General features: G+C 36.1%; 2 protein-coding genes across 3 annotated transcripts; both read right to left on the bottom strand.

Moving 5' to 3' along the window:
• Positions 1–794: 794 nt before the first annotated feature.
• On the bottom strand, positions 795–3,600 carry LOC112520880 (protein PIN-LIKES 3-like). The gene is made up of 11 exons (XM_025129507.1): positions 3,501–3,600; positions 3,085–3,219; positions 2,919–2,998; positions 2,727–2,851; positions 2,272–2,393; positions 2,020–2,190; positions 1,841–1,930; positions 1,627–1,727; positions 1,498–1,550; positions 1,239–1,424; positions 795–1,146 (listed from the first exon to the last, which is right to left on the bottom strand). Exons 2-11 carry the CDS (start codon positions 3,217–3,219, stop codon positions 1,022–1,024), a joined length of 1,188 nt encoding a protein of 395 aa, XP_024985275.1. The 5' UTR covers positions 3,501–3,600; the 3' UTR covers positions 795–1,021.
• Positions 3,601–8,664: 5,064 nt separating this feature from the next.
• LOC112517240 (protein PIN-LIKES 3-like) lies at positions 8,665–11,004 on the bottom strand. 2 transcript variants are annotated; one of them, XM_025124613.1, is made up of 10 exons: positions 10,870–11,004; positions 10,720–10,799; positions 10,505–10,629; positions 10,297–10,418; positions 9,877–10,134; positions 9,702–9,794; positions 9,530–9,630; positions 9,379–9,431; positions 9,117–9,302; positions 8,665–9,036 (listed from the first exon to the last, which is right to left on the bottom strand). In XM_025124613.1, the coding sequence occupies exons 1-10, from the start codon at positions 11,002–11,004 to the stop codon at positions 8,912–8,914; spliced, it is 1,278 nt and encodes a 425-aa protein (XP_024980381.1). In that variant the 3' UTR covers positions 8,665–8,911. The 2 variants fall into 2 exon arrangements, with proteins under 2 accessions (XP_024980381.1, XP_024980389.1); XM_025124621.1 differs by lacking the exon at positions 9,379–9,431 and having other exon boundaries at positions 8,923–9,036.
• Positions 11,005–12,123: the final 1,119 nt, after the last annotated feature.

The following is a 12,123-nucleotide window of genomic DNA, read 5'->3' as shown; positions in this document are numbered from 1 at the left end:
AATAATATTTTTTTCACATGATAATCATTATCAGGATAATTTCCCTATTTAAAGAAACAGCCATAAAAGATGTATAAAATTAGATATCTACCCCTCAATTGTTTTCAAAGTTTGTAAATGTTTGAAATGTAATATTTAAAATAAAATAATTCTGAATCAAAAATCATAATTATAAATATAGTTTTGTTTAAAAAAATAATATAATAATTTAAAAACAAAACTTAGTCGGGCCCGTAACAAAATTTGGACCCAGGACCATTTACATTAGTTACATACAAGTAGTCCCATTTGGATCCAGGACCATTTACATTAGTTACAAGTAGCCAGGGTGTTCCAAAATCCAACCTAACCGACACACCATAAAATAATTCAATCTGAAGCAACCCGATTTTTAATCGAGTTGTAAAAATTTTAAACCTTAGATATTGGGTTGAAATTGAGTTACTATTATTTGAACCTAACCCAACCCAATGAACCCGATATCCTTGTATTTCTTGGATTTAATATGATTGTTGAGTTTATATTAATATATACATTAGACAATTACACTGTCACGTACCCTCTTCATATATACATATTTTCAATCTATTCTTCATCTCTATATAACTCATTCAGTAACTGTGAACATATATATGTAAATTGAGAAAATTAATTAAATGTGATATACGTAAAATTTAAGAAAGTATGAATAAATTGTATCAAATGCTTGATGCTGAAAAATAAATTATAAGTAGATAAATAACATATTCAATATTAGAAGAATATTTTAACGTACCAAAGTATCAACCCGACCAACCCGTTCGGTTTGGTTTGTGTTGGGTTGAGCTTTACTTTTGTTCATTTATGTTTTACAAACACATAACATTTAATCCATAAACATCATGCTTTTCTATACACGTCTTGTAAACGATATTTTATCGATTAAAAACATACAGTAATAAATGAAAACCCGACATACGAAATCCAAAAGTAACATTCCGTGTCGCGTTTCATCATTTTCGATCAAACGAGTTAGTGTGAATCAAGCCACGAGCCACATGAACAACATCGACCAAAGGGTAAGCGAGATCGACGCCAAACCATACGCCCACAGCATAATCACCGAACATTCACTCTCACCAGCTCCAAACAACTGTGTTATTGTACCTACCATTTCCATTTCCATTACCATTTCCATTACCATATCAACAAAATCTGTCTTTGAAATCCAAAGACAAAACTGTAATGATAATTCTTACCGATGTTCATGGCCGGTGGAACCGCAAACTGTATCAGAAGAGCAAAAAGATAAAGAGGATCTGCAGCCACTAAACCGAGATAAAGAGCTCCTTTCACGATCAAAATGCCAAAAACTGGCAACAAAACATACCGAACTCCTACGATTCCAAACACAACTGATAACGGCACACCAGATCCTTTTAGACCTGCAAATTGTGTATACTAATATCAACCAACTGAACACACGATTAAAATGTCAAATCTATGATGTAAGTTTACCTTTTAAAAGGTTACCACCTACAATCAATGTCATAGTTGGGATTGCTGCATCACTAATGGAGAAAAGGGTCCATTAGTTTTTCGCGAAAATTTCCATCTCTACAAAATGAGAATCGAAGCAGATTATACCCGATTAAGGATGCAGAATCTTGGATCACCCGAAGAGGAGCTGCGGTGCCTATTAGTACCCTGCGCATTGGTGCGATTGTTCCAATGATGAACCCCACCATCTTTACGATAAAAAGACAACTTGTTAAGGGTGTACATATATGTTCAGAGTTCCATTTTCATGATAAAATGGTATATAACTATATAGGTTGAAGAGCTGGAAAGATCAGTGTACCGCTCCAATGGTTGATGGTGCGAAAATTGCCTTCAAGTTAACCCGTCTTGAGAATTTCCCCAAATTTTGCTTCATTGTATCTAACATCACCTGATCATGCACATTGCATTTTAATTTTTGAGATCAAATTTATGAGTAAATAAGATGAGATATGGATCACTTTGAAAGCAAAAAACAACCTTCACTTTTCCTTTTATGTTAACAGTAGACGACGATGATGATGGAAGCAAATTTTCGGTCAAATCCTCTTCTTTAAGAGGAGTGACACCATTGGTACCAGAATCTTGGGGATGACCGGAGAAAAACCGTACTAGGTTGTAAACGTAAGACCACAAGAACACGGCTCCGAGCTGATGAATGCGTGTATATATGGCAGTTTCATGAGTAAAAATAAAATAATCATCCGAAAATTTCTAAGTAGAAATACATACTGCCATAGATAGTGAAGCATAAGCCATGGCATACTCATGGCAAACATCAGGATCTCCAAAGGGACTGCCTTTCTCTTTGCAAACAGCTGGGATTATAATCAAAGGCAAATTCCCCAGGTTTCCTGTCGTTCATAATCAGAGTCTGAAAAATCCGTTATCCACGTGGATTTACCATTACAACAAAATCGACAGGCACTAAATTTGTTTAAATATCTTAATAGACTGTTTTATATGACTTAAGTTGTTACAAAACACTTGTTATCATAATACATTTTGCCATATAAAAAGGCTAATAAGACAACATTCTATCAACTTATTGTAATACATTTATACAGGAAGAATAATTATTTTATCTCAAGTCCTATACCTCGATCTATTAAGACATATCTGACATGCTTATAAATATGATTTTGTTGTAGTTTAAGTTCTTTTTTGCAAGAGGACAAGTGATTTACCTGCTGCACAAGCACCAATAATGAGGCCTTTTAGATGTTGAGGTGGTCTAGTGATGATTACAAGCACCCATGCAAGAGCTGACCCAATTATGAATGTAAGAAGTACATTAACAGGCATAAACCACCTGCACTTTTTTACAGTTAAAATCCTTAACCATTTTTAAGCAAACAACAGAAGTGAAGAAAACTTACATAGAACTGATGCTTTTGACAGTTATTGTGTTAGCCAAGTTGCTGCCAACAAGTGCTGGACTGAACACAAAAAACACAATCTGAATCACATGCCAAGGTGCTTATTGTGAGTCCCAAAATCAGAAAAATGGAATCCTTGATCAGCAAAAGGAAATCAACAACTTACGTTATTGACTTGTTTCCTTGTACTTTGGCCCAAGATATCAATAGAATCCAAGGCAAGAAATGATCCTAGCCCAGTAAGTATGAGGACTTTGAGAACAGGCATGGAAGCAGCAGAGAACAGATCTAAAAACCCCATCTGTCAAACAAATTGTTAGAAGTCAACTGGGGTATTATACTATTATTTATGAACTTATATTATAAAAGTACACTAAGATCCATGCATTGGCAAACAACAGGAGATACACAACCACCCAATTAAATAACAAGTTGACTTTAATTTGATGTCAGCAACTAACTATTGAATGAAAAGAGAACAAACCCTAGAAAGACTCAAACTTGAAGAAAGTAAGTGGCCATATTCCATTCAAAGTCATCAAAGCTTTAGAACAATAATAGAATGGGGAAAAAGATTCTGACCTCAAGATGGTTTTTCTATCAGACAAATCTGCAAGAAAACTTGTTATCAACTTTTGATATGGATTCTGTTTTTCTTCGATTTCTTAAAAAATCTGTTTCCCCATGGAAGGATGAACCCAGAAACAGAGAAAAACCCGCACAGCAGTTTACAAAAGAAAAGGTTAAAGACTAAGAATCAAGAACATTATTAAGGATGAAAAAGATGGGAATCTAATAAAGTTGATGTTATTTCGTGGATATTTATTTATTCTGGTTTGTATCTTCAGATTGAATAAAGTTAATGGTTTGTATGCATATGTGTGGTTGGATGACTGATGATGCAATTCACAACTGATTCGACCACATCAGTTGTGTGGGATTGGAAGTCTTGTAGATGTGGACCCATAAAATTGTCCATGGAATCTCCTATGAGTTGAAACGGTACCACGGAAGCATTTGGATATCACCAGGATCACGATTACAACCACATGTACCATCACAACTACTGCCACCACTAATAGTCATTATCATTATTGCTAAATAAATAAAAGGGAATTTGAATTTCGACACTTGCTATGTAAAAAATATGTTTCCATTTTTAACAATGAGAAATACATACTTAACTTTCGTATAATCAAAATACCACACTCGTTCACTTTTTTTTGGCTCGTTTTACCGTCACTCTCTTTCCTTATTTTTCTCTACTCTCCCTTACTTTCTTTCAAAAGTTTTTACCATATCTCAACTCATGTCATCCATCTAAAACATAATAGCATATAGCTAATGTTCCTTCTAGGCCAATCAAACTCTTCTTTTGACTTTGATTTGGCACTCAACTTTTCTTCTAGGCCAATCAAAAGTTTGGCCCCCTTTTTAAAAGGACTCAATTTCAATCGATTAAAGACTATGAATGACATCTTTTAAAAATAAAATGTTGATATGTCCCCTCCGCCATACGGGTTTGATGCTTCTTGGGGTTGCTTTAGCAACCTTGAAGTCACCGGATGAATTTCCGAGTAGATAGATCAGATCGAGGCACGATTGTTGCTCCTCATGATGTGGACTCAACATGCTCCTACCCAACCCAGGGCACCATATAATGTTGGGAATAAGGCATGATTAAATAATATTTCATTCTAGTTGTTGCCACTAGGGGTGCTCAAAAACCCGATGAACCCGACCAAGCCAACCCGAATTTTTAAAAAAAACCCAACCCGAGGTAACCCGATGCATGATCAATAAAAAAATTAGTCAACCCGACCTTATTGGGTTGGAATCGGGTCAGGCCCAAAAAAACCCGACAACCCGATGAACCCGACCTTAACTTTAGCTTTGAATTGTAGATGACAATCATGACATGACCAACCTCAACGTCAAGAAAGCGAAAGCATCGGGGTTGGAAACGTCTAAAACTATTGTTGTTGATTGATGTATTATCATTTGGTTTAAGCATTTTTATTGTAATATCTAAATATTTGATGAACTTGCATATTATCTTGAATGGTCGGTCGTATTTCAAATGAAAGGTTCCTTTATTTTTATGTGATTTTACATTGTTTAAACACAACCCGATCAACCCGAACGGGTTGGGTTGGGTTGAACTTTTGTTTGGGTTGGGTTGGGTTGAAAATTTTCAAACCGCCAACATTGGGTTGAGTTGTTAAAACGGTTCTAAACCGATCAACCCGGGCCGTGAGCACCCCTAGTTGCCACCAAGTCTCTTGCTTCTATTAAGCCCAACTTTAGTAGAAGTTGGTAGTGCCACTAGGTGGACGGTCGGGAGTGAGTTGTGAATTCTGATGATAAGGCTTGTGATGTTTGATCTAAGATATTCAGAATAAAGTGTTGTTCAAAATAACACAAGGCTACATTGAGAGAGTGCTCCTCATCGGGGCTCCCCATTTCACCCCTTTTGTTGGTGGGGGTGAAAAACATTCACTAGGTTTCATATTCTTAGAAGATAGTGGAAAAATTAAGATAAACGAATTAAATAAGTATCAGATTGATCAAATTGAACAAATGATAGGTCAAGATCATGGTGTTTATTGGGAGAATGAGTAGACATCAAACAAGCAAATTCTTATTTCTTTTTATCATGGAATTTATCATCAAAATGGATCACCCTAACACGCCCAACGAACTCATACTAATTGCTAGGACTTGTCACAAGCAAATTCGAAAATGAAAGAAGTCTACCAAAATCCTTGGTACTTTTCCGATCAATCACTTGGCATCGGGTTCGGATCGCAGGAACCATAGCATGGGGGATTAGAATCCTTTTGCCGCCGCAAGGATGGCTAATCGTACACAGCAGGCTCGACGACCCCTGGTCTTGGATGTCATAATGTGCGACTGACTATAGTAACCATTTTTTTTAGTGTTTTCTAGGGGCGCAGAGCCTCACTCTAGTGTTCACCCATTTTCTTAATGTTTTTTGTACTTTAATCCTCATTTATCGAATAAGATTTTCTCACCAGTAAGGACAATGAGGTTTTTTTTTCCTGCTTTTAGTAATACAGTAGCCAGAAAGAAAGCAATAGTGTCAACTAAAAGCAGTTAGAACTGTTAGCCAATCATGCTTCTTAATGTGCATTGCTTTGACTTTTTTACTTCTGCTATTGAAGCGAAAAACCCAAGAAAACTTTAGAAATTCATTCTTCTTTGGCGACAAAAAATGCTATCGCCACGTAAAAGTACTGATCTGTCTATCTGCTTACTACTTAACTAAGAGAATGATATTTATTAAAAGAAGTAGTACGAGGAGCTAGGTTGTTGTTGTCTTCTTTTTGGTAGTGGGATAAAGGAACATGTCACATTAGAGGTGAAGATCAAAATTTTCCTCTAATCACTACGATGACCTGGTCCCACTTTTAGTAGACTCGGCTATGAATATTCATTCATAAATGAATGGAGGCTTTTTCTTTCATAGTTAACCCTGTTTCTTAAAGTCGAGACTATCTTTTTCGTTGATCCCCGAGCTTATGGTCCTCCTTAGAGTTTGGGTTTTATTGGATGACTTTGTCACATGAAGGCCAACGTAGTTTTTTAATTGATAAAGTCAAGAGAGGTTATTCAGTAGCCATCATGGGTTCCATTACTTTTATTCCATTCCGTCCTCTCATAAGAGGAAGGATATCGATTGATCAATTCACCATTGAGAGCATTCCTAAAATGACGAATATTGTAATGTTCTAACAACATCACTCAAACAATGGAGTGAATACAAGTTCAAAAAAAATGGCATTATATGCAAGTATATAGATTTGAGATGACGCATACAAGTAAAGGATGATGTCGACACCCTTTGGTTTTGCATTGAGTTACAATCCTATGAATCGATTCGATTGTTACTTGATGGAGCACGTAAACAACCTCTTACGTTTTGTTCCCTGTTTGTATTTGTATTTTTCTGTTTTGTATATTACTATTTGAACGATCCGTGTTTTCCACAATGCCAAAATCAGAAAAAGGTATTACACTAGTAATCGCCGGTCAGCCATACGGCGGTGAATCCGTTCCCGGCAACTTTACGTAAGGCAGAGCCCTTTTTCTGGTTTACATAATTTCTAATGTACTAAAGTACTTTTGTAAATGTTTATCATATTATTGTTAGTTATTCAAATACTTTTACGTAATTTAACCTGATATTTCGTAACAGACGCATAAAACCTTTTACAAAACATGATCATTTATGTATTTATAATTTAATAATTATATTATTTTCTTCTAATTTCAATCAAATTAACCAACTTTATTTACATCCCTTAATTTAATAAAACAAATTTAAAATTTTAATGTTTGGATATTTTCGCATCTTCTTTGCTGTTTTCAAATTCGAACCTAACGGGCTCTATTTTAAAGTTGGCCCAACTATATTTGAAGCCCAATATCTAATTATTTTAAGGTAGCGTTTGGTACGTAGACTAGACGGGACGGGACAGGACTGGACATGACAGGATAGGACAAGACTAATTGTCTGTCCTACGTTTGGTACGACTAGAACAAGACTGGACTAATTGTCTGTCATGTGTTTGGTAAGCTGGACAGGACGGGACAAAACTATTAAAATGACCAGATTGCCCCTAAATGTTGTTTAATGTTATTATTGATCAAATAATAAAGCTGATGCCAATAAAATCTCACATGAACATCACCATCATAATATGCAAATGCTAAAATCTACAGCAATGGTGCTTTCTACTCACATGAACAAAACACTAATATGCAAATGCTAAAATCTCACATGAACATCACCATCATAATATGCAAATGCTAAAATCTACAGCAATGGTGCTTTCTACTCACATGAACAAAACACTAATATGCAAATGCTAAAATCTCACATGAACATCACCAATCGATTCGAAAACTGATTTCGAGTTCGTGAAATCGATTTGGTGGAAGCTGGAGTTCGTGAAATCGACAACCATGGAAAGTATGGAGAAATCGATTTGGTGGGAGCTGGAGTTCGTGAAATCGATTTGGTGGAAGCTGGAGTTCGTGAAATTGACAACCATGGAAAGTATGAAGAAATCGATTTGGTGGAAGCGGGAGTTCGTGGAATCGAGTTCGTGAAATCGATTTGGTGTAGGAAATTATGGAGAAATCGACAATCATGGAAGATAGAGAAGAAATTTTACCCGAATCTGGAATCAAGTTTGAGCTCATGGAAATCGAAGTGTGGAATCGATTTGGAGTTCATGGAAGATGGAGGCCATAATCAAGCTGCAAGATGAAGAAAGATAGGAGGCGATGGAGTTTATAATTAGGTTTTGTATCTGATGTGATTTAATAAGGGTAAAATTGTAATCTCAATGTTTAGTCCCATGTTGTTCCACCTTTTTTGGTGGAACAAAAAAACTCAAAAATAGTCCCATGAAAACTCATTTTTGTCCAATGTTGTCCAACCTTATTTTTGTCCCATGGCATGCCAAACATGGCACTATTTATTTTTGTCCCGTCCCGTCCCACCCAGTCTGCGTACCAAACGCACCCTAAAAGAACAAACCAAAGAAAATGGAGCACAACTTTTGTTATCGATCCAAAAACGACACGAATACTTAACATAGACGGACCTAGAGGGGTGGTTAGGTGGCACGTGCTACCGTACTGTTCCTCCGTGGTAAGGTAAAAAAAAATTAGGTTCGTGAAAAGTGCAACTGTTTTATTCTAAAAGGTGCACATGTTTTATATGGTGTCACGGTATTCAAAAATTCTAGGGTCCGTCCCATACATATAGTGGCCAACATCGTATAGTCATGCCATAATGTTACAATCGTGGTTAACATCGTATAGTCATGCCACAATGTTACAATCGTAGAGCTTATCGTTATACACACAATACAAACTTTTGCCAACAGAAAAATAATAACAACGACACCGTGTTGGTTTATATATTTTCTTTAACGAATAAAAAAGTATATAAATATATATCAAGAGACGATCCACATGAAAAGGGTCGACCAGAAAGTGAGCGCGATCGCTGCCACAACATAAGTCCATAGCATGATAACCGCACACTCGCTTTCTCCCACTTCAAATAATTGCGTTATGGTACCTGCCAATGCCATTTTCATTAGACTTATTTTTTTGTTACGGATCCATAAATCTTGTAACCAAAGATAACGTAGATCATACCAATAGCCATGGCTGGTGGAAGCGAGTATTGAATCAGAAGAACGAACTGATATAGCGAATCCGAGCCCACGAATCCAACACGATGTGCGGCTTTCACTATCCCGATGCCCACGAGTGGCAAAGCGACGTAACGAACAACTAGAATTCCTATAACGAGCCACAACCCTACGCCAGATTTCTTCAGACCTAAAGAAGAACCAAAACAATTACCCAAAAAGTCCATTTCTGAAGGGGTTTACGAAAGAATCACGAATAAAAATACCCTTAAAGAGATTAGCTCCCACAATCAATGTCATGGCTGGAACTGTTGCCTGACTGTTTGTTTGATCAAAGATTGAAGAAGATGAATACGAAAACAAAAATTTGAGGTCAAAATTACGCTCGATATAAATATATAACCAACTTATTTGTACCCGAGAAGAGACGCAGAACTGTCGATAACACGAAGGGGGGCATTATCACCGATCATTAGCTTTCTAATCGGAGATATCACTCCTATCAGAAGCCCAACGATCTAAAAAAAATAGATCAGATTCGATAACCAATAACGAAATGTTCTTGATGATTCGCAGAATCGTATAGTACCGTGGCAATGGTGGATGGTGTTAACCACATCTTGAGGTTGATTTTGTCCAAAACCATATGGAAATGTTGCTTAATCTTTGTTAACCCAGTCTCCTATTTAAAAATCAATCATTTTATCAGAGCAGAACTTTATGTAAAACCATAATCATGATCGTTTATTGATCAAAGACATTACCTTTTCCACTTCATCATCTTCGAATTCGCTGTTCTGTTCCTCCACATCTGAATATTCGTCGTCCTGAACTTCACAACCCTCAAAACTCGCACGAGAAGTTTGTAGCAATGATTCCGTGTAATTTTCGTTGAACATATCCAAAGTTTTACCCGAACAATCAATGCTAATAGTCGACGCCTTCGAAAGGTCTTTGCCACTCACATTCCCATAGGCCCGGATGATGTTGTACACATATGTCCAAATATAAATCGCACCAATCTGGGACCTCACGAAAAAAATCATTTTTGTATCGTATTCGAAACCGAAACTTGAAATCAAAGGAAGTACACGTTAAAACTTTTATCATGATTTTAAGTTGATTTAGAGGTTATCAGATCAATCCATTGTTTAACAGTACATGATCAATTTCAAGATGTTTACCGCCATAGAAAGCGAAACTAAAGCTTGGCCATTAGTCGAGCAAGTAAGTTTATCCCCAAACGGACTGTTACTCTCTTCGCATACTGCAGGAATGATGATCAGAAGCAAGTTCCCGAGGTTTCCTGCACGAAAACGAAAGCAATAGATACAGAAAAGTGTGTATATATATATATATAATTCGAAAACCTCGAGAGTAAAAGAAGGTTACCAGCAGCAGATGAACCAATGACTAGACCATGCAAGTGTTGTGGGGTTCTGGTGATTTTAACGAGCATCCATCCAAGTGCTGATCCAATTATAAAAGTGAGAAGGATGTTGACTGGCATGAACCATCTACATTTATTTACACAATCAAAACAACAAAATTACTTTTTGCAGACTAAAATTTAAAGATGCTTAATTTAAAGGGTGTAATTGGCTGACAGAGAAACTATGCTGGTGGCTGTGACTGTGTCAGCGAGGCTACCACCCACAAGCGCTGGAATGAAGACATAAAAGACGACCTGTTTGTTTTACGAATCGATTATTAGGAGCCATTAATCATGAAGGTTAGAGTGAATTTGATGGACTTACGTTGTTGAGATGGTGGCGAGCGGCGTCGCCCATGATATTAACACGATCTACGGCGAGGAGTAAACCAAGGGCGGTGATGAGAAGCGTTTTGAGAACCGGAATCAGTGCTACAACAAACAAATCCACAACCGCCATGGATCCGATCCTTAAAGAATAATATTATAAATTATAAATTCTAAATAAATGAATAAAAGAATCTGGGAGTGGAAAGGGGGTTTTTGAGAAGAAATGGAGAAGCATTTGTTGAAAATGAACAGATGGTGGTGCATTAAAAAGCCTTAAAATGGAGTTTAGGATGTGGGACCAGCAAGTAAAATGAAAATAAAAAAAGGTTTATTAATGAATTTTTGGCAAAAAAATTGTCAGCTTTTTGGTATTTCACACTTAAACGTTCCTGTAGACGCAGCTTGAGAACAAGTGATGTACGCAAAGTTTAACTCAAAATCATTGGAAAAGTATATTATAGATTGATGAGATGAAATTTCCTCATCAATCGTCATCGTCATCGATTCCATGTGGGAGGGTTGTTTTCTGGATGGAAGGAACATGTTTCTTAATCGAGAGGGACTAGTTTCGACAAAATCTTGCTTTTGGCATAAAGCTTTTCTTTAAAAGCGTATTGAATAAGTCACTTCTATATCTTTAAGCCACTACTGTCTACTAAACAATCATTTATAATTGACTAAATAAGTTGTGAGTCATACTAATTTACTAACAAACAAGGTGAAAACATGATGAAGACCATTCTAGACACAAAAAGACCAATAATACAAGGAAAAAGAAACGTGCGGAATGGAAGCAAAATTTGGGTTTGAAATTCAAAAGGCATGTCAGCTAAAATTGGGGGAAATAGATTAGGGTGCAAAAAATAACATTATTTGCTGAGTCTCAACATGATTGATCAATTATTTTTACCCCTAGTGTACAAATTTAATTTTTGTTGGATTGAATTAACGTGTGGCTAATATTGGTTCTCCAAGATCTCATGAAACTTGAAATTCTTAAATAATTGATTCATATTGGATCTCATAATTAACACAAACTATTTAGTTCTCATTTGATTATATCTATACTATATTATAAAGCATTTGGCTAAAACTCTTAAAAACTCTTAAAACTCTTAAACTCTTAAAAACTCTTAAACTCGTTCATYCTTATCCGATTTCATTCCATATCTGAATTCGTGTAACTAACTACAGATAAACACAATCAAATACAGGATAAATATCTCATTTTAAATATAAAAAATCTAAA

This window comes from Cynara cardunculus, assembly GCF_001531365.2.
Source record: "Cynara cardunculus var. scolymus isolate 2C chromosome LG 1, CcrdV1, whole genome shotgun sequence".
Classification (NCBI taxonomy): Eukaryota; Viridiplantae; Streptophyta; class Magnoliopsida; order Asterales; family Asteraceae; genus Cynara; species Cynara cardunculus.
This window is presented reverse-complemented; position numbering and strand designations above follow the sequence as displayed.

Excerpts from the sequence above, each read along its gene's own strand:
- LOC112520880 (XM_025129507.1), bottom strand. The coding sequence starts at position 3,219 with ATGGGGTTTTTAGATCTGTTCTCTGCTGCTTCCATGCCTGTTCTCAAA. Across the intron at positions 2,394-2,726 it reads TATTGGTGCTTGTGCAGCAG|GAAACCTGGGGAATTTGCCT; the intron begins GTAAATCACTTG and ends TATGAACGACAG. Across the intron at positions 1,551-1,626 it reads GATTCTGCATCCTTAATCGG|TGATGCAGCAATCCCAACTA; the intron begins GTATAATCTGCT and ends TTTCTCCATTAG.
- LOC112517240 (XM_025124613.1), bottom strand. The coding sequence starts at position 11,004 with ATGGCGGTTGTGGATTTGTTTGTTGTAGCACTGATTCCGGTTCTCAAA. Across the intron at positions 10,630-10,719 it reads GCCACCAGCATAGTTTCTCT|ATGGTTCATGCCAGTCAACA; the intron begins GTCAGCCAATTA and ends AAATAAATGTAG. Across the intron at positions 9,631-9,701 it reads CACCATCCACCATTGCCACG|ATCGTTGGGCTTCTGATAGG; the intron begins GTACTATACGAT and ends TATTTTTTTTAG.